At 37.3% G+C, this 21,097-nt stretch overlaps 1 protein-coding gene across 2 annotated transcripts in view; it reads left to right on the top strand.

Annotated features, from left to right (window-relative positions):
• Positions 1-21,097, top strand: part of dym (dymeclin) — a 137,971-nt gene that overhangs the window by 49,427 nt on the left and 67,447 nt on the right. For both annotated transcript variants that reach the window (XR_015519787.1, XM_087300498.1), the window contains exons 9-13: positions 8,698-8,883; positions 11,336-11,514; positions 11,934-12,059; positions 14,829-14,942; positions 16,834-16,928. Coding sequence is in view for 1 of the 2 variants with exons in the window: in XM_087300498.1 (XP_087156624.1) it covers positions 8,698-8,883; positions 11,336-11,514; positions 11,934-12,059; positions 14,829-14,942; positions 16,834-16,928 (700 nt within the window). In the remaining variant the exon portion in view is untranslated. The remainder of the gene's footprint in view (positions 1-8,697; positions 8,884-11,335; positions 11,515-11,933; positions 12,060-14,828; positions 14,943-16,833; positions 16,929-21,097) is intronic.

The raw sequence follows: 21,097 nt of genomic DNA, 5'->3' as shown, positions 1-21,097 counted from the left end.
ATTAAATTTGTATTGTGAATTTTAACACTTCTGCCTTCTTAATGTACATATGAAGAGTTTAAATGCAAAACCTCTAAAAGCCATTTGATATTTTCTTCTAAAATTAGCATTTTTCTTGGACTCCTGTATGTAGGCTCAGTAATTTTACATTTATAGTGACGAATAATCTTGTTTATCTGAAAAACAATGCTGAAGTCAGATATTCTGCTTTGAAAATTTGCCAGAACAGCCGTCTTTGTTTTGGTTCATTTAACCCGCCCAATGCCAGTTTAGCCAATTATATTTCAGCACCCCAAGTTGCCTTGATGGAAAACAGCATATTTTATTCATTCAGTCAGGAAAGCTTTCAAAGCATGCATCCGCAACCGAAATGTGACCTCTGGTAGACAGTAGCAGACTCTGAAATGAGAAGCAGATTCAGAGTTCCACATAAGAGGGTTATTAATTAGCAAATAATGTAATTATTATGAATGTAAACATTAGGTGAGCAGGTTACAGTGTAACTCCATGTCTTAACAACATGCTACATGAGGAGATTTGCAGTGATAAGCTATTTATATGTTTGTACCAGATGCAAAACGACAAAAATTTAAATACATCCATTTAGTAGCACAGAATAATGTTACTGCATTGCGCTCCAGCAAAATGATAGGGCTCATAATCTAATGAATACACATTAAACCTCTTTAAGATTATTAAATGTAGATGCTGAATCAGTGGCGTAGCGCAAAATGCGGAGGCCCCCCTGCAGGGATCGCTGACGGGGCCCCCTGATGAAGCGGGGGGGGGATACGTCATACGTCAATTTGCATATCACTGACGTCATCACGTTCTACCGTTTCTGTTTGTTTAACAGCCCTTGGTTAATAAAGGGGTATTTATAATTGGACTACACTTTATATAAGCATGTTTATTTAACTAAATTTATTGCTGTATGAATACAGTATGTCATTATAGATATGTGGTGAATGTGCAGTAATCTCTCATGTGTAATAAACTCAGACAAGTTCAGAAACTGTCACTAAAATATCTGTGATTGTGAACAAGAAAAGAATAAACGGTCCAATTAAATTGTTAAATAAAGTAGAAATAGATCGGTTTGACTGTACAAGGGAAATACCTTCACACTGCCTGTGCTAAATTATTTGTCGTCGGTACGCAGAGGGGTGATCTGCTCTCGGGCTGCAGGTGGGAGAGGCTGCTGTACGAGGACTGACTGGGCCGCCTGTCAGTGCTGTGAGGCGGGGGAGGGGCCGGCGGCATCACACGCAGCTCGTTGAGAAGAGTAGGGACGGTACAGTATGGACAAATGACAGTCTAAAAAAAATCTCCAATAACACACAAAAAAGTCGCTAGATTTGTCGCTAGGGGGGTCTGAAAAGTCGCTAAATTTAGTGACAAAGTCGCTAAGTTGGCAACATCCGCGGCAAGCAATCAGAATGTAGTCCACCGTTTGAGAGGTGTTTAGAGAACACAGACGTGTGAACTTTGGTTCCGACCACAGTTGTTCCCAAGAGTTTATTGAAAATCACGACGACGCGGGGCCCCCTAATCACGCGGGCCCCGTCCGCTACGCCACTGTGCTGAATCACTGATATGTGTTGGTTTGGACTGAGTCACAGTCCTAAAGTTCAATTTCAAACGGTTTATTTTATTTTTTAAGATCTGAGGTGAATCTGCTGCTGCTTTCAATAGTGTGGCTATAAATGTGATGTAAAATGGCATTAAAACTCACATTATTAGCATTTAACACTGAATAAAGCACATGAGGTGTACCTGAGCTGATCATTATCAGTTTTCTGTTTTTTAGCTGCCAGAAATCTAAGACAAAAACTCCTTTTATTATGAAAATATTCCTTCTGTCACCTGCTGTTGCTTTTATTTGGAACATGGTTTCAATCAGCTTTTAGGCTCGATCGTCAGGCTCGCACCTTTTGATGTCATTAATCTGGCAACATGTGCTTGCATGGACTGGAAATGTGTTTTGACCCAGGTGTGCAATACCTAGTTCAGCCACTGGTTGTCTAACTTACAAACTGCACCTTTAAAGGGTTAAATTCTTAGAATTAATCCAGTTTTGGTCTATCTTTTTAAAATTGATGCTGAAGAGTTAATAGACGTTGACTTAGACCAGTAAGCACCCACTTTAGCAGCTGCATAGCAACCAACTTTAAACTGCTTGGGAAAACCTTAGTAACCATGAAACATTTTGCAGGAAACTGCTCAGAACACCTTAGCAACGGCATTGCATTTCTGGAGAATTTAGTCTCTGATCGGAGACATTTCCATGATCTCTGCTGTCTGAATCAGACTCTGTTTCTGCGTCTGATGTTCCCTCAGACTTTATAATGAGCAAGACATCAGACGTCGAGTTTTCATCTGAGAGGAGCCGCAGGGACTTTCACAGGAAAACTCTTATGAAAGGAGGACATAGACTGTATGTGTGTGTGTGCGTCTGTCTGTCTGTCTGTCTCTCTCTGTGTGTGTGTGTGTGTGTGTGTGTGTGTGTGTGTGTGTGTGTGTGTGTGTGTGTGTGTGTGTGTGTGTGTGTGTGTGTGTGAAGTCACAGCAACATTTGTCACCCTCAGCTGCCTGTTTATGTACTGACAGCATTAGTGACATGGAAAACCCCTGTGTCTGTGTGTGTGTGTGTGTGTGTGTGTGTGTGTGTGTGTGTGTGTGTGTGTGTGTGTTCTCTCAGTTCTGTTGGATGGCAGCCATGATGTCTTCATTTATCTGCAGCTCTGTTAACACAGCCCACAATAACAACCTCAGGACACACACTGCCTTCTGTGCATGTGTGTGCGTGTGATCACTGTGCTCCTTATACACACATTCACAGCAACTGAACTGCTGCTAGCACTGAATTTGTCCTTTTTCTGTATTTAATCATTTTTAAATGGTGCAACGCTGTTACCCAGCTGGGGACTCATTTATAAAACTAACAATAATAATAATAATAATAATAATAACTAAAATAAGAAAAAGAAATATTAAACTAATTAATCAAAATAATTTACATAAAGATTCTTTGTTTAAGTGAAATTAAAAATAAATAAATTAACGAACATGATCTGCGAACAATAATTGTTTATAATTATAAAACCAATAATGTTTTTACAAATAACTCTCTGAAACTGCCCCTTTTAGGTTTTGACTCTAAATGTGGCATGTTGGTGACTGTTGCTTTAAACTCAAATGAGATTGTGGAGCTACAAATGCCCATGCAGACATCTCCAGTCTCCTGGAAGTTTCGAGAGTCCCCCGCAAATGCATAGAGACTCCCGGATGACCGTATACTAGTGACAATCTCCCAGAAATCGCACGTCTGCCTCCCGGTCCTCAAATACACCACGCACCCTTCTCACCCCTCCCCACCGCATCCCTCCTCACTCTTCAGACACGTCGCGCGCATTCCGTCACCCCCCCCAAACACCAACTTATGTCACATCCAACACCAGCCGCATCCCACCATCCGGTCTTCAGATACGTCTCTTCCCCCCCAACTCATCCCCGGTTCTTCACATATGTGGCATAACTCCCGCAAATCATCTTAGGCCCCGTTTACACTAATGCGTTTTAGTTTGAAAACGCATACGTTTTGCTACGGTTACGCCATCCATCCACACTACATTGGAGTTTTCGAGCCCCGAAAACTAAGTGTTTTGGAAACGCTGGAGAGGCCGTTTTCATTCTAAAACACTGCTGCTCGGTCTCAGTGTGGATGGGGGAAAACGGAGACATCTGAAAACGGAGGAGGGGCTGCAGACATTCGCCTCTCAGATTGGGGCTTTTTCTCAATATTAAGTACTTAATATTGAAGCCTACACACACAGTTAAGTCTCGCATCCTCTCCCTGTAAGTTCAGACTTCGCAAGTTTGAAATGGAAAACAGACTCCTGAGTGTACTTTATGAAGTCATTCTCATCACCCTGGCTATGCTGTTTCATTGTCTTAACAATAAAAAGAAAGCATGATACGAGGAACTGCCTATTTTCATTTTGATATTAGCAACTCAACAGACATCAAAATGTTGTGCGTGTAGCTGCTTAATATGAGCGTCATCGTCATGCATACAGTATTTATGACAAAACGGAGTCTATAACATTACTTAATTTGCTTTAATTCGCATTGAAAATACGAAACATACCCTCTCTTTTACTGAATTTCAGTTTTAATAATCCATAATGGCCCACTTAAAAAGAATAATGTACAATAAGTTTATACAATAGAGAAAATAAAGGCAAGCAATCAGTAAATTGTTCAGAATCTGTGTCCGCGGTTACATTAAGATATTAAGCTGTGAAAAGCTGATGCGTCCACATATGATTTGTGGATGTTTGTAAACGTAACATTCTGTAGTGCATTTAGTTATTACCCAGCAGGCACACAACATCATGAGACATTAATATTAGGTTAGATTTTGGTTGTGATGTCAGGTGACTAAGTACAACGTTATTTTGATGTCCTATAATGACGTCAAATAACATTGTTATTTGGTAATTTTAGATTGTGTTAGCTAGTGAGAGTATAGTTCCTAGCCAAATGAACATAGAAAAATACAGTGCAATCTCACCGCAATTTGTACCTTTTTGATTTAGTGGCTAATTCGAATGAATTTGTACAATCTAATTCGTAAAATTTAGTGCGATTTGCTCATCACCCAGTGATGGTTGGGGTTAGGGGTGGGGTTGGGTTGGGTGCCACGCCTCCTTTTTAAAATCGTACATTTTTGTACGACTGAACTCGTTTGAATTCGTACAAATTAGCCACTAAACTGACAAAACGTAAAATACTTAAGTTTTCTCATGAGATCAGTCTGGAAAAAAACAACTTTTCATTTAGTGTGGGGGTTAGCACACAATGTAATTACAGAAGTGTCATGTTGCGTTCACACCAGATGCGGAACGCGCGTCAAGCGCGAGTGATTTACATGTTAAGTCAATGCAAACGCGCGAATAGAAATCCTGCGGCGCGATACGCGCGAATGGTGCGGAGCGAATGACGTGAATTGCGCGGTGCGAATGGCGCGAGGCGAAATGAGCGTTTCCGCGTTCGATGAACTTAACGAGCGTTTCGCGCGAATCTCTCGAATTCGAAAATCTGAACATCAGCGGACATTCGCGCTGCGTTAACCAATCAGAAGCTTGCTCTTGTGGGGGCGTGATTGTGACGTAGAACCTGTTGATGCAGTGGACTCATACAGGACCCTCAACGTATCGACACTGTTTTTCAGTCTCCATAAAGAATAATGCTGTTATTTTCTTCATAAAATCCATGTTAGCCATTTAGCTATGAAGCTAGAGTCACCGGGCAGAAAGAAGCCCTGCCCATCACGCGAATCCGCGTCTGTTTTGAAGTGAATTTGACGCGCGAATGAAGCGGATTTGACGGGCGAATGAAACGGGGGTAGACGCGCGAATGAAGCGAGTAAACTCAAATGTTCACGTGGGTCTGGTGTGAACACAGCATGTGAATGTTTGTTGACAATGTTTGTTGAATGTTTGTTGACATCCTGGCTTTAGATTAGAGCTCTTCAGTCTGCTCATGGGGCCGCGATGTCCAGCCACAAGTGATTAGACTTGGAGACAAGCATCTCATTTCCATCTCAATTCTCTCTTTCCCACCCACCTTATACGATGCCTGAACGATTAGCAGTTTAAAATCTGCTTCAAATCCATTACTATTCATCCACAACCTGCTGTTTGTGTGCTGAAAGCTTCCAATTTCTCTTGTTTTCAGCGATGTTAATGTCAGCGTGATGTCCAAATGTACTATTTATGTTCTATTATGTGATGCTGGTTTTACTCTGCATGATATACAGTCTAAAATATTAGCCCTCCTGTGATATTTGAGTTCTTTTTCAAATATTTATCAAGTGCTGTTTAATGGAAAGAGGATTTCATTCAAGACATTTTTAAACATAATAGTTTTAATAACTAATTTCCTTTGCCTTGATGACAGTAATATAGTAATATATTACTATAATATAATATATATATAATATATTACTATTTATTTTGCAAGACTGGTATTTTGTTTAAAGTGTAATTTGAAGACTTAAGTAGCTTCATTAGGCAAGTTGGGGGGAATTAGACAAATTACTGGACATTAGTGGTTTGTTCTGTAGCCAATAAAAAAAAAAGGGGGGGGATAATTATTACCATGGCACTGGCAGTTTCTTTATTCCACTCAAATTAAAAAAAAACTTTCTCTATTAGAAATTTCTGTTAGAAAATACTATGAAAAAAGCATTTCACAGATAGCTATCCATCCGCTCTAATGTTGTATCTATTATTCCATAGCCCCTTTCACACAATCAGACCTTTCTGCAAAGTTAGCTGCTAGTTGTAAATCAGATAACATTTTTATTCTCCTTCTTAATGCCAACTGTGTAAATAATTATCGATAAGATGCTTATGATATGCTGTTGTTTGTATACCTTCAAGCTCTGCTACAGTTGCTTGACGTGTGTGCACGTGAAGCAGGTGATGAGCGCCAACACACACATATTATGTACATCTGGACATGTGAAAGTTTTCCTCTATATGTTTTAATTGAAGTTGTTCACAATACTGATTCATCCACAGAGTTTGTAATGTAGTCACATGTTTACAAATACAAGCGCAGCCGTTTAGAGCTCATTTCTGGTTAATGATGTCAGAATTTACCGGTATTTTGAAATGGATGTGGGAACGATCTTTTCTGGAAAAACTCTGTAACGTCCTCGCCTGTGTGAACAGCGTTTTTTTTAATTTACCGGTAAAGTCGTTTAGAAATTTTCCAGATATTTACCAACATTACTGCATGAAAGGAGCTCATGTATCCTTCCATCTAGTGTTCTATCTATTACTCTATTTGTCATTTTATCTATTGTTCTGTCTGTTATTCTATCTATCATTCTATCTGAGATTTTTTTATCTATTGTTCTATCTGTCGTTCTACCTATCATTCTATCTTTGTTCTATCGTTCTAGCCATCATTCTATCTATTGTTGTATCTTTGTTCTATCGTTCTATGTTTCTTTCTTTCTGTCATTCTTTCTTTCTTCGTTTTTTCTTTTTTCTATCTATTGTTCTATCTTTCATTCTATCTATTGTTGTATCTTTGTTCTATTGTTCTATCTATTGTTCCATGCATCATTGTATCTGTTCTTTCTTTCTTTTTCTTTCTTTCTATCTATTGTTCTGTCTTTCATTCTATTTTTCCATCTTTCGTTCTTTCGTTTTATCTTTTGTTCTATCGTTCTGTCTGTTTTATCATTCTATCTATCATTCTATTGTTCTGTTTATTGTTCTGTCTAGTGTTCTATCTGTCATTCTATCTTTCATTCTATCTTTCGTACTATCTCTCTTTAGTTTTATCATGCTATTTCGTTCATTTACATTTCATTCCATCCATCCATCCATCCATCCATCCATCCATCCATCCATCCATCCATAGTTCTATCTATTATTCTGTTGTTCTGTCTGTCTATCTATCTATCTATCTATCTATCTATCTATCTATCTATCTATCTATCTATCTATCTATCTGTCTGTCTGTCTGTCTGTCTGTCTGTCTGTCTGTCTGTCTGTCTGTCTGTCTGTCTGTCTGTCTGTCTGTCTGTCTGTCTGTCTGCATCTGTCTGCATCTGTCCGTCCATCCATCCATCCATCCATCCATCCATCCATCCATCCATCCATCCATCCATCCATCCATCCACTAGTTTTTCTTTTCATTTTGGTATGTAGCACCCGTTTTTCTTGATACAGTTTCACCTACAGTTTGTGTTTTGAATCTTCAACTATTAAAAGTCTGCTTATTTGATTTCTCCTGGCATCGTGATGTATTTCATTTCAGAGAGACCTTTACATGGTCAAACAGACAAAAAAATAACAGAATAGATGTAAAGCTGTATGGTTTGGGCCATTAGCATGTCCGGTTCTTTGTTGTGAAGGTTGTATGAATGATCTTCTGCTTCAGTTGTTCAGCTTCTGGCCTGAAGCGAAGTCTTTTAAGTGTGTCACCAAGCTATCTAAAATATTTTTGGAAAATTACTAGAAAAACTAAAGTGAAAACTATTAATTGCATAAATTAACATGACAACTGAATATTAAATATATATATACTTATATTCTGTTGGTCCTTTTTCTTTTTTCCAATACATTTAAACAAGCAAATTCAGGTCCCTTTTCCCATTATTTTTATTAATTGAAATAAAATACAAAATAAATGCAAATGTAAACATGATTTAAAATACAAAGTTTAGTTTTAAAAGCTTAAAATATATTAAAGCTCACTAGAAATATTTGTAGAAAATTACTAGAAAAAATAAATGACTAAAATAAGAGCTATTAGCATATAAATTATTAATAGTACTTATTAAAATAACGATTAACAGTAATAATTTGCTATTATAGTTTATTAAATTAATTAAAATATTAATTAAAAGTGATGTCATATCAGTTTTAAGGTTATTAAGTAAGTGTCATTTTCAAATTTTTTTTGCCCTTATTATAGTCTGTCAGAATGAATGAAATCTCATGATTTGAGGTGTCATTCACATTTGCCTCTCAAATGGTGCAGGAATTAATGTCATGATGATGTTAAAAGACAATGTGCTCATAAATGTCCGGGAAGCATGACGTGACCTTTTCATTTGTCACCATGCATTAAACTCGGTCTCATGTTAAGAGCGCTTTCTGTGTCAATCAGGTGGTTTATGGAGCGTGTTCACATTGGGCGGAGCCGGCAGCAGGCCGGGGGCGGAGCAAGAGCAGAACCCTCTCCCGCTGTCCAATCAGAGCCTGCTATTACTGCTGGTTCTTGCCAATCAGACGGATGGCCCCGACTGCCCCAACCCTTATCGCCAGGCTGTGACCTGCTTCAAAAACACTCAAGGTAGACCACAGTGTCAAATTGTGTTAAATATATTGAATTTAAAGGTAAACGTGAAAATTCTGTCATCATTTACTCTCCCTACACTTGTTCCAAACTTATTAGAGTTTCTTTCTTCTGTTAAACACAAAAGAAGATATTTTGAAAAATGCTGGAAACCTGTAACCATTGACCACCATAGTATTTGTTATTCCTATTATGGAAGTTACCAGTTTTCAGCTTTCTTTGAAATACCTTCATTTGAGAAAGGAGGAGAAAAATAACTAATAAATAAATAAGTAGTGAGTCCGTTTCATTTTTGGGTGAACTATCCCTTTAATTTCACTGCAAAAATGCTTGTCACTGCAAATAAATCTTACTTGGTTTTTGTCTCGTTTGTTGTCCAAATGTCTAAAATTTTAAATCAAAAAGCTATTTTTTTGGACAAGCAAAATATATTGTTTTGTTTAAGGAATTGTCATAATTTAGTGAGGTTTTCTTTAAAAAATAAAATAGTCTGCCAATGCATGTGTCATTTCTGTTAAATATATTGAATCAAATGTAAAACTTTGAATTTTGTCATCACTTACTGACCTCTTACTTTTTTCACACCTATTAAAGTTTCTTTCTTCTGTTAAACACAAAAGAAGACATTTTGAAGAATGTTGGAAACCTGTAACCATTGACTGTTTTTTTTTTCTTACTATCAAGGTTACCAGATTTCAGCATTCTTTAAAGCATTTTCTTTTGCGCTGTTCAACAGGAGAAAAAAACTCATAAATAAACAAATAAAGAGTCAATTTTCATTTTTGGTTGAATTATTCCTTTAATTTCACTGCACAAATGCTTTTCTTACTTGGTTTTTGTCTTGTTTCTTGTTCAGATATCTAGAAATTCTTAAATAAAAAAGCATTTGCTAAAAAAGCAAAAGACATTGTTTTGATTTAATAAATAGTGTCAAAATTCATAGAGTTTTTCTTTAAAACAAGCAAGATAATCCGCCAATGCATGGGTCATGTTTTGCTAAATATATTGAATTAAATGTCATCATTTACTCACTCTTCACTTGTTCCAAACCTATGCACGAAACCTGTAACAATTGACTTTTATAGTATTTTTTCTTTCTTACTATAGAAGTTACCAGTTTTCAGCTTTCTTTAAAATTTCTTCTTTTGAGCCATTTAACAACAGAAAGAAACTAATAAAGGTTTGTAACCACTTGAGGGAGAGTAAATAGTGAGTCCATTTTCATTTTTGGGTGAACTATCCCTTTAATTTCACTGTAAAAATGCATTTCTGACATTTTTTTGGTCTTGTTTCTTGTCCAAATATCTACAAATTCCTATATCATAAAGCATTTTCTAGACAAGCAAAATAAGTAAATAATAAGTAATAAAATAAGTAAGAAATAGGTGAGTTTTTCAATATAATCCGCCAATGCATGGGCCATTTTTTGTTAACTATATTGTATTAAGTGTAAAATTTTTAATTATGTCATCATATACACTCTCTTTACTTGTTCCAAACTTGGTAGAGTTTCTTTCTTCTGTTAAACACAAAAGAAAATATTTTGAAGATAGTTAGAAACCTGTAACCATTTACTTCAATGGTATATGTTATTCATACTATAGAGGTCAATGGTTTAAAGCTTTCTCCAAAATATCTTCATTTGCACTGTTCAACAGGAGAAAGAAACTAATAAAGGTTTATAACCACTTGAGGGAGAGTAAATAGTGAGTGATTTTTCATTTCTGGATGAACTATCCCTTTAATTTCACTGCACAAATGCTTTTCTCACTTGTTTTTTGAACAAAAATTCAATCAAAAAGCAATTTGGAGACAAGCAAAAGATATCGTTTTGTTTTAGGAAATAAAATGTCAAAATTTAGTGACTTTTCCTTTAAAAAAATAAAATAATCCGCCAATACATGGGTATTTTTTGTTTAATATATTGAATTAAATGTAAAAATTCTAATTCTGTCATCATTTAACACATTCTTTACTTGCTCCAAACCTATTAGAGTTTCTTTCTTCTGTTAAAAACGAAAGAAGATATTTAGAAGAATGCGGGAAACCTGTAACTATTGACTTCCATAGTATTTATTTGTCCTACTATTGAAGTTATTAGTTAACGCTTTTCAGCTTTCTCCAAGTTTCTTCTTTTGAACCGTTCAACAGGAGAAAGAAACTAATAAAGGTTTGTAACCACTTGAGGGAGAGTAAATAGTGAGTCCATTTTCATTTTTTGTTGAACTATCCCTTTAATTTGACTGCAAAAATGCATCTCGTACTTGTTTTTGTCTTGTTTTTAGTCCACATATCTAGAAATTCTTATACCATAAAGCATTTTCTAAAAAAGCTAAATGTTTATTTTGTTTTAAGAAATAATATGCCAAAATTCAGTGAGTTTTTCTTTAAAACAAGCAAAATAAACTGGCTAATGAAACTTTCCTGTGTGTGTGTGTGTGTGTTTCAGATTCTTCATCCATGCCGTCTCCTCAGCCTCACACGTTTCAGATCAACTTCAACAGTTTGTACACGGCTCTGTGCGAGCAGCAGAAATCAGACCAGGTGACGTTACTGCTCTACACGCTTCTGCACCAGAACAGCAACATGAGGACGTACATACTGTCCCGCACAGACATGGAGAACCTGGTGAGCACATTCAGCACATACTCTTAGGCATTTCCCTGCTTCATTCATTCAATCATTCATTCATTCATTCATTTTCCTTTGCTTTAGTCCCTTTATTTATCAGGGGTCACCACAGCGGAATGAACCGCCAACTTATCCAGCATACGTTTTACACAGCGGATGCCCTTCCAGCAGCAACCCAGTACTGGGAAACACCCATACACTCTCACATTCACACACATACACTACGGGCAATTTAGTTTTTTCAGTTCACCTGTATCGCTTGTCTTTGGACTCCCACGCCAACACGGGTAGAGCATGCAAACTCCACACAGAAATGCCCACTGACTTAGTCGGGACTCGAACCAGCGACCTTCTTGCTGTGATGTTTTTTGTTTTTACGACACTATTAAATGTTTTCTTTGTTCTTGTCTCTGTAGGTGTTGCCGATTCTTGAGATCTTGTATCACGTTGAGGAGAGAAACTCTCATCATGTGTACATGGCCCTCATCATCCTCCTCATCCTCACTGAGGACGACACCTTCAACCGCTCCATACATGAAGTGGTGAGGACACACACCATTACACACACCATCACATTAAAGGCTGGTTTATTCTTCTCCGTCAAGTCATCGCCGTGATCCCCGGCACCTGCCTTGCACGTAGTTCTGCATTTACACTTCTGCATGCTGTTTGTGTTGCTCTGCAATAACACTTCCGAAACGCTAGCTGGCAGTAGGTTTCTTTGTTCCTCGGTGTCGGGTTTCTTTGCTGGTGTTTTGTTTTTTCTGAACGCTACCTTAATGTACAATTAGCTCAAACTCGCTCATTCTAAGAGAGGAACTGGCGGACGTGCAACAACTTTAATCATAAGGTAAACACAAAACAAACGTTTCTGCCTGGAGCTCCTTCACGGAAGTCCACACTTGTAAACACTCGCTCCATCGGGCTCACAGCTCTCAGCACCGCAGACACTTGCTACCAAGCAAGGTTATTATAGTTAATGAAAACGAATGAGTAGAGCTGCACAATTAATCGTTAAAAGATCGTGATCTTGATTCGACCCCCTAGACGATCTTAATCCAGCATTTCTACGATTCTGTCAATCATATTTTCAAGTTCAGGAGAGAAGAAAAGGCGGCTGCACGAGTCTTTTCATTGTTTCACACACGTTGCTCAGTGACATTGACACCTCCAAATGTTGAATGAGTCACATACTGTATTTACAAGATATAATTCACCTTAAAATGTCATTTTTGTCTTCATATAATGATGTTTTCGCAGCCGGGAAATCACACGTGACGTGAGCTGCTGACCGTGAGCTGTTATCACAGAGAGGGCGCGTGCTCTACTTAATGATAAACGCGCGTGTCTACTTTAGTGAACAGAACCTGCATATGTTGCGAGTAACAGGTAATACAGTTGTAAATAATATTCAGTTTGTGGCACAGAGTGATCGTTTGGGAGCCGCGTGCGAAGTATGAACAAGCACTTAGCAGTCAAAATGAAACCGAAAGTGTGCACTTCATTTAAATGATCGTATCGCATTTTAGAGCTATGATTATGACAAGCATTTGATATGTTTTTTCTTTCATCGCGAACCCACAGTTGTGCATGAAAATAAATGTTTACAATGTTAGTATAAGTATTCTAGCCTATATATTGTTGAATATAATCTGATAATGGCAAATGTCTGATTTTACCACTGAATTAAATTGTCTAATATGACAGATTTTAAGCATATATCTCAAACATAATAATTCAACATCAGAATTATTATAAGTAGAATAGAATTATTTATAGAAACCAGTGGACCCACACATAATATTATTATCGAGGTTGTGCCATATGCTTGTTTTTACCATACCTTTACTTTACATATACAGAATCGTAAGAAAATCGTGATCTTTATTTTGAGCAAAAAAAAAATCGCGATTCTCATTTTAGGCAGAATCGTGCAGCTCTACGAATGAGAAAGTGAAAACTAAAATGTAAAATAAGTGTTGTTAACTGATATAAGAATAAAAACGAGTTTTTTTTATAAAAATAGAACTAACTGAAACTTTTTTGTGTACATACAAAACTAACTGAAACTAACTAAAGTTATAGCAAAAACCTCCTCCGTTTTCGTAATTGTGAATGTATTTTATACATTATCTTACTGTAATCCTTTAAAAAGTGAATATAATCCGCGCTGCAGGTGTTTGACCTGTGCGGCACCTCAGAGTCTGTAATCCTGCTGCCATTGGCCAGATAGAGCCGGTTCTCCTCCAGTCATCCTCGCTGTTGCTCCTGTGACAAAAACGACAAGTGGACACGACAGCAGCACAGTGACAGCATTAAATACAGACACTTTAAACTATTACTTTAACACGTTTGTGCCCAATAATGGGTTTTTTTCTGTATCGCGATCGCAAACGAATCCTTTTTTACCTGGATCTTCTAAGTGAACCGGTTGAACTAGTTCACCAAAACGAATTGAATCATTTGAAACGATTCGCGTCTCCAGTAAGCACTTTTCCACAAACTACTTACTTTTTAACAAGCCTATTACCCACCTTGGACTTGAAATAATCTAGTATATACTCTCATTCAGTTATTAGAACAGTAGCATTACACTGCATTACAGCATTACATCAAATTTGAGAAGCGGTGAACCGATAATACTGCACATGCAGGATTCAGTGAACCAAACACCAACGTGTTTGACATAATCTAAACTAAAACATGAAGAGAGGGCGGGACATATCGTAGCTCCTCCCTTTTTTGAAAATAACATTCATCCATGCATTCATTTTCTTGTCGGCTTAGTCCCTTTATTAATCCGAGGTCACCACAGCGGAATGAACCGCTAACTTATCCAGCAAGTTTTTACGCTGCGGATGCCCTTCCAGCCGCAACCCATCTTTGGGAAACATCCACACACACACTCACACACACACACACTCATACACTATGGACAATTCAGCCCACCCAATTCACCTGTACCGCATGTCTTTGGACTGTTGGGGAACCGGAGCACCCGGAGGAAACCCACGCGGACACAGGGAGAACATGCAAACTCCACACAGAAACGCCAACTGAGCCGAGGCTCGACCCAGCGACCTTCTTGCTGTGAGCACTACAGCACTACCTACTGCGCCACTGCTTCGCCCGAAAATAACATTGCCAATAACATTTTGTTTTATTACTATTTATTAATATGTTTTTATTATTCTTTTGTTTAGCTTTGCCAGTGAGAGTGGTTGAGCTCAAGCGCATCAAATCTGTTGTTTTAAAGCTGTGTGATGATAAGCTAATGTATTGATTCCTATGTATTATTAATTCTCTCTCAGCTGTTGAAAAACATCTCGTGGTACACCGAACGTGTCCTAACAGAGATCTCCCTAGGAAGTCTGCTAATCCTGGTCGTCATCCGAACCATCCAATTTAACATGACCCGCACAAGGGTGAGTCCAGAACCACAGAGACAAATACAGTTTGAAACATCCACAACTTTGGCCATGTACATTTATTACTCTACATCTTATATACAGTTGAAGTCAGAATTATTTGCCCTCCTGTGAACTTGTTTTCTTTTTCAAATATTTCCCAAATGATGTTTAACAGAGCAAGGAAATTTTCACAGTATTTCCTGTAATATTTTTTCTTCTGGAGAAAGGCTTATTTGTTTTGTTTCGGCTAGAATAAAAGCATTTATTTCAAACTATTTAAGGTCAATATTATTAGCCCCCTTAAGCAAAATTTTGTTTTTAATTGTCTACAGAACAAACCACTGTTACACAATAACTTGCCTAATTACCTTAATTAACCTAGTTAAGCCTTTAAATGTGACTTTAAGCTGAATATTATGCAACAATACAGTTAGCTCAAGGTTCAATACATACCTCGGTTTTTTAACTCTGATTTCGGTTCGGTTCTTATGGCTTGACACGTGTTTTTTGTTTATTTTTTTATTCTATAGGCAATAGGAGCAGTAAGAGGTTAAGGAGAAAAAAATAAAATCGATGTAGTGAAATACTCATTTTGTTTTATTTAAAAGCCAAGAAAAGTACTCTAGTTCTTAGTGTATTGTATACAAAAAAAATGAACAATGAAATCTCACAGCTGCTGGTAGCCCATGGACAAACTGGGGAACTCATCAAATCCTACACTTTGAAAATAAACATACATGTGAAGTTAATAAAGATAAATTGGCCATTTCAAATAAACATATTTGTACTCAAGTAAACATAAATAAACCATCCTAATTATCTCAGTGCTGAAAAAATGTGAGACGGTAGTCTGTAACGCAGATCGAGTGCTTTTATAAGATGACAAAAGCCCACATCTCCAATCACTGAAAACGGCTGCAAATCTTTAGCAAAACGGCTGCAAATCTTTAGCAATAAACACCCGCACTGCCTTTCTTATTTTTATGTGTCTCTCGGAACCAGTGTGGTTTGTTTGCTTGAAAGATTCAGTGAGGGATTGTTGCTATTTGGAGGACTTTAATACTTTCTCTGCTATCCTGCCTTCAGACAGTGCTATTGCTGGGTGATGGTGCTGCAGATGTGCAGTCATGGTTATACGTGTAAAACAATGCTTGCACACAGTTATTTTTTGTTCACAATTTTTTCTTTTATTGGCATTATGCTTATCGGCAAAACCAAAATGTCCTCACACCGCAGATTTGAAAGACGCAGTCGCTTTCTTGTACTGTTGCCTCACTTTCACCGGCACTTTCTTGGTACTGTTGCCTCAGCCTCACTTCACCGCCGCTCGCAATGTTAAAGTGTGGAATGATGGTCAAGCGCCCCCTAACTAGCATAGTGATTGGATATTTACTCGCGGGGAGGAGTTCTCCATCTCAGCTCATGGATTTAGAGGCACACACAGTCAATTTGGGGAGATATAAAACACACAAATTATTTAAACGCAAAACTGAGAAAACCGCAATTCACAAGCGCGTATTAAACCGTGAAGGTCGTACTGAACATTTCAATATTATATTGAGAACCGTGGCATCCCTAGTGAATACTAGTGTCTTGAAGAATATCTAGTCAAATATTATTTACTCATTATTATTCATCATGGCAAAGATAAAATAAATCAGTTATTAAAGATGAGTTATTAAAACTATTATGTATAGAAATGTGTTAAAGAAATCTTCTCTCTGTTAAACAGAAATTGGGGAAAAATATACAGGAGGCTAATAATTGAGATCAGACCTGTGAGTCCAGTGAACAGAGCATGTTTTTATATTCAAAGCATAATAGACTCGTTTTATTGTGTTTTGCCCTGCGAGAAGAAACAGCACAAATTATTAATGGCTGCTTTTATTGATTTCCTCTCCTTCAGGATAAATACCTCCACACCAACTGCCTGGCTGCGCTTGCCAACATGTCGGCACAGTTTCGAAACCTCCACCAGTACGCCGCCCAACGAATCATAAGGTAAGTTCATTAACAGCCGATTAGATTAGCTGATGCTTTATTGCAGTTAGTTGTACGTAATGTTCCTGTCTCTGACATAATAAATTAAATAGTGAGTTTGGACATTTATTGATGTTACACAAAAGTTCTGTTTTAAATAAAGGCTGTTGTTTCTACTAAAAGCATCGTGAGAAATTACAGTTTGCACTAATAAAGAACACATCACTGAAGATCAAAATGAGCAATTTTTTGTGTAGCTAAACAATTTTTACTTATTTGTTGTTTATTTAATTTGATTTAAGTAGCGAAACGTGTTTTTATTATATTTGTTAAAGGGCCATGAAACCCCTGTTTCAGCTGGGTGTTTTCACACCTATAGTTAAGAAAAAGTCAGAAAAGTGGGCGTGTCCCGCTCTGTTTAAGGGGGAGTGGCGGAGGAGGGAAAAAGGGAAGGTTCATAAAAATTTGCATTAAAATGGGAGTTACGGTTTGGGTACTCACTGGTGTTCACAGAGGCAAAACAAACACACAGACGCAGGGGAGAAAGACAGTGATTGCGTTTACATGGACATCAGTAATCCAATTATCTGCCAATTTATTAAATTTGGACTTAAACTGCAGTTTGGCTCTTTCATTTAGGAATTTTATTCATGCCCCTTGTGACAAACGAGATATTTGATTCGAGGAACTGTGTGTTCAGAGATGCTCTTCTGCAGACCTCAGTTGAAAGGAGGGCTTATTTGAGTTACTGTTGCATTTCTATCAGCTGGAACCAGTGTGGCCATTCTCCTCTGACCTCTGGCATCAACAAGGCATTTGCGCCCAAAGAACTGCCGCTCACTGGATATTTTCTCTTTTTCAGGCCATTCTCTGTAAACCCTAGAGATGGTTGTACGTGAAGATCCTAGTAAATCAGCAGTTTCTGAAATACTCAGATCAGCCCGTCTGGCACCAACAACCATGCCACATTCAAAGTCATTAAAATCTTCCCCATTCTGATACTCTGTTTGAACTGGAGCAGATCGTCTTGACCATGTCTACATGCCTGAATGCATTGAGTTGCTGCCATGTGATTGGCTGATTACAAATTTGCGTTAAAATAGCAGCTGGACAGGTGTACCTAATAATAATAATAATTAGTTTTGATTGTTAATTTTATTGTAACAATTAAACCAATAGTTTAAATATAATAACCCTCTTTGTTTATGTTATTTCTTTCAAATGTAACATGCAAAAAATGTAGCCATCTATTATTTTTTCCACAAAACCAATATTTTAACTTCAGTGTTAAGAAAGCAATATCTGCTGAAATAACCCTGACTTTCAGTCCCATCAAATGAAAACATTTATTGTTCTCACCATTGTCAATCGTTGGCAAAAACAAAACACATTCTATGATGATTTATTTTTATTTTTTTGAGTAGAAAGAAATGTTATTGACCTTTATACAATACATTAACATCAATACATGCAATCCTAAAATCAGACTTTACATTAATTTTCCACTTGTAATTAAAGTAAGAGTTGTGAGTGTGTGTGGAGTGTGTGTTCGGTCAGGCCGTCGTCCAGCATCACAGATGGGCTGATTTGCATCGGTCCAGAAACAGGATCTTTGTTTGAGATCAGGAAGGTGAGCAACTGTTACAGAACAAAACAAGCGATTTCCAACACGTTCATTTAGCCGGCGTTAAACACAAACAGATCGTGTTTCACTGCATGATGTTTGCGATACACACGCTGAATTAAAGTCAGTGAAATGTTTGTTGACTTTGGGAGCAGAACCCACCCCAGTCACCTCAGATGATCTGAATCTGAAACTGTTTTTCAAGGCTGTTGACAATCAGCCGTCTGATTGGCTGTTTCCTGAATAAATATATCAGGGTCTTTCATATTACATGAAAACATTGTGCCACATTGTAAACAGAGGCGCAAAAGAGCACGTCCTCTGGCAGAGTCGGTGGCTGCCATTGGGAATGCATGTTTATACCATGTGGTTTCTGGTGCCCAGATTTTGCCATGACTTCATGTGGAAACGGGGAAAACTCAACTCTGAGGAGATTTAGCTTTAACTAATCATTCCTTAATACGCAGCCATATCACCCTGCAGCCTAAGACTGAGCTGAGCCTGGTCAGTACCTGGATGGGAGACCACATGGGAAAACTAGGTTGCTGTTGGAAGCAGTGTTACTAAGGCCAGCAGGGGGCGCTCAACCTGCGGTCTGTGTGAGTCCTAATGCCCAAGTATAGTAAAGGGGACAATATACTGTCAGTTGGTGCCGTCTTTTAGATGAGACGTTAAACCGTGGTCCTGACTCTCTGTGGTCATTAAAAATCCCATGGCACTTCTCGTAAAGAGCAGGGGTTGTAACCCTGGTGTCCTGGCCAAATTCTCTCCATCGGCCCTTTCCCATCATGGCCTCACAATCATCCACATCCACCAAATTGACCTTTATCACTGTCTTTTCACTCTAACAATAGCTGTTGTGTGGTGAGCGCACTGGCGCTGTTGTCTTGTGGCTGCCGTCACATCATCCAAGTGGATGCAGCACACTGGTGGTGGTGTGGAGAGACCCCTCTCATGATTGTGAAGCTCTTTGGGTGTATGGCCGCACACGATAAATGTGCTATATAAAAATACACATTACATTACATTAAAATAATTTTTACATTCTCTGGTTATAAAAGGTGAGTTTGTTAAAAAGAACTGTTCAAATGAGTCATTTGATTCAAAGAGTTCAGGTTGTGCTGTATTTTGTTGTTCCAATTCTTATTCTGGTTGCTTATATGGTTCTAATACTGATTCTGTTAGTACTTTAGAGTGATTCAGACAGCTGATATTGATTTGAAAACTTCTGAGGCTTTTGAGGATTTTATTTAAAAGGAACTTCTCAAAAGAGTCATTTGGCTCAAACAATTCAATATGTGCTATATTTTTGTTCTGTTTTCAATTCTGGTTGCTTAATTGGTTCATTTAGTACTTCAGTGGGATTCAGATTGCAGACTGACTGAAACTTCTGCTTTCTGACTTTTTTGTTCAGGTCTCGATTCTGCTTTGTTCATTTTCAAATAATGGTTCTATTAATTTGTTTGACAGATTCAAACTTAAAGCAAGACTGACACTGATTCTTTTGCTTTCTTAATTGATTCCAATAATGATTCTTTTAGTATTTTAGTCTAACTGAAACTGAAAACATGCAAGATTGACACTGATTCTTCTGCTTTTTTAATTGATTACAATAATGATTCTTTATGAGTCATTTGACCACTTCAGAAAAAAATAATTACTCAAAAAGAATCGTTCAAAAACCAGAATAGGTAGTTTGGTATCTTTGTGGTTCAAATATTGATTCGTTTAGTATTTTAGACCAATTGAAACCGATAACATGCAAGATTGACACTGATTCTTCTGCTTTCTTAATTGATTACAATAATGATTCTTTATAAATCATTTGACCACTTAAAAAAATAAGAATGAGTTAAAGGAGTCGTTCAATAACCTGAATAGGTAGTTAAATATCTTTGTGGTTCAAATAATGATTCGTTTAGTATTTTAGACTGATTGAAATTAATAACATGCAAGACTGACACTGATTCTTCTGCTTTAATTGATTCCAATAATGATTCGTTGAGTATTTTAGACCAATTCACACCAATAACATGAGAGATTGACGGCGATTCTTCTGCTTAAAGGGATTAATAATTATTCTTTTAGTATTTGAGATTAATTGAAACTGATAGCATGCAAAATTGACACTGATTCATCTGCTTTCTTAATTGATTACAATAATGATTCTTTATGAGTCATTTGACCAATTAAAAAAAGAATCACTCAGGAGTCGTTCAGAAACCTAAATAGGTAGCCCAGTATCTTTGTGGTTCAAATATTTTAGACTGATTTAAACTGATAACAAGCCAGATTGACACTGATTCTTCTGCTTTCTTAGTTGATTACAATAATGATTCTTTATGAGTCATTTGACCAATTAAAAAAAAAGATCACTCAGGAGTCATTCAGAAACCTAAATAGGTAGCCCAGTATCTTTGTGGTTCAAATAATGATTCGTTTAGTATTTTAGACTGATTAAAACTGATTCTTCTGCTTTCTTAATTGATAACAATAATGATTCTTTATGAGTCATTTGACCAATTAAAAAAGAATCACTCAGGAGTCGTTCAGAAACCTAAATAGG

This window comes from Danio rerio, chromosome 21 (assembly GCF_052040795.2).
Source record: "Danio rerio strain M-AB ecotype USA chromosome 21, GRCz13ab, whole genome shotgun sequence".
NCBI classification, from domain to species: domain Eukaryota; kingdom Metazoa; phylum Chordata; class Actinopteri; order Cypriniformes; family Danionidae; genus Danio; species Danio rerio.
This window is presented reverse-complemented; position numbering and strand designations above follow the sequence as displayed.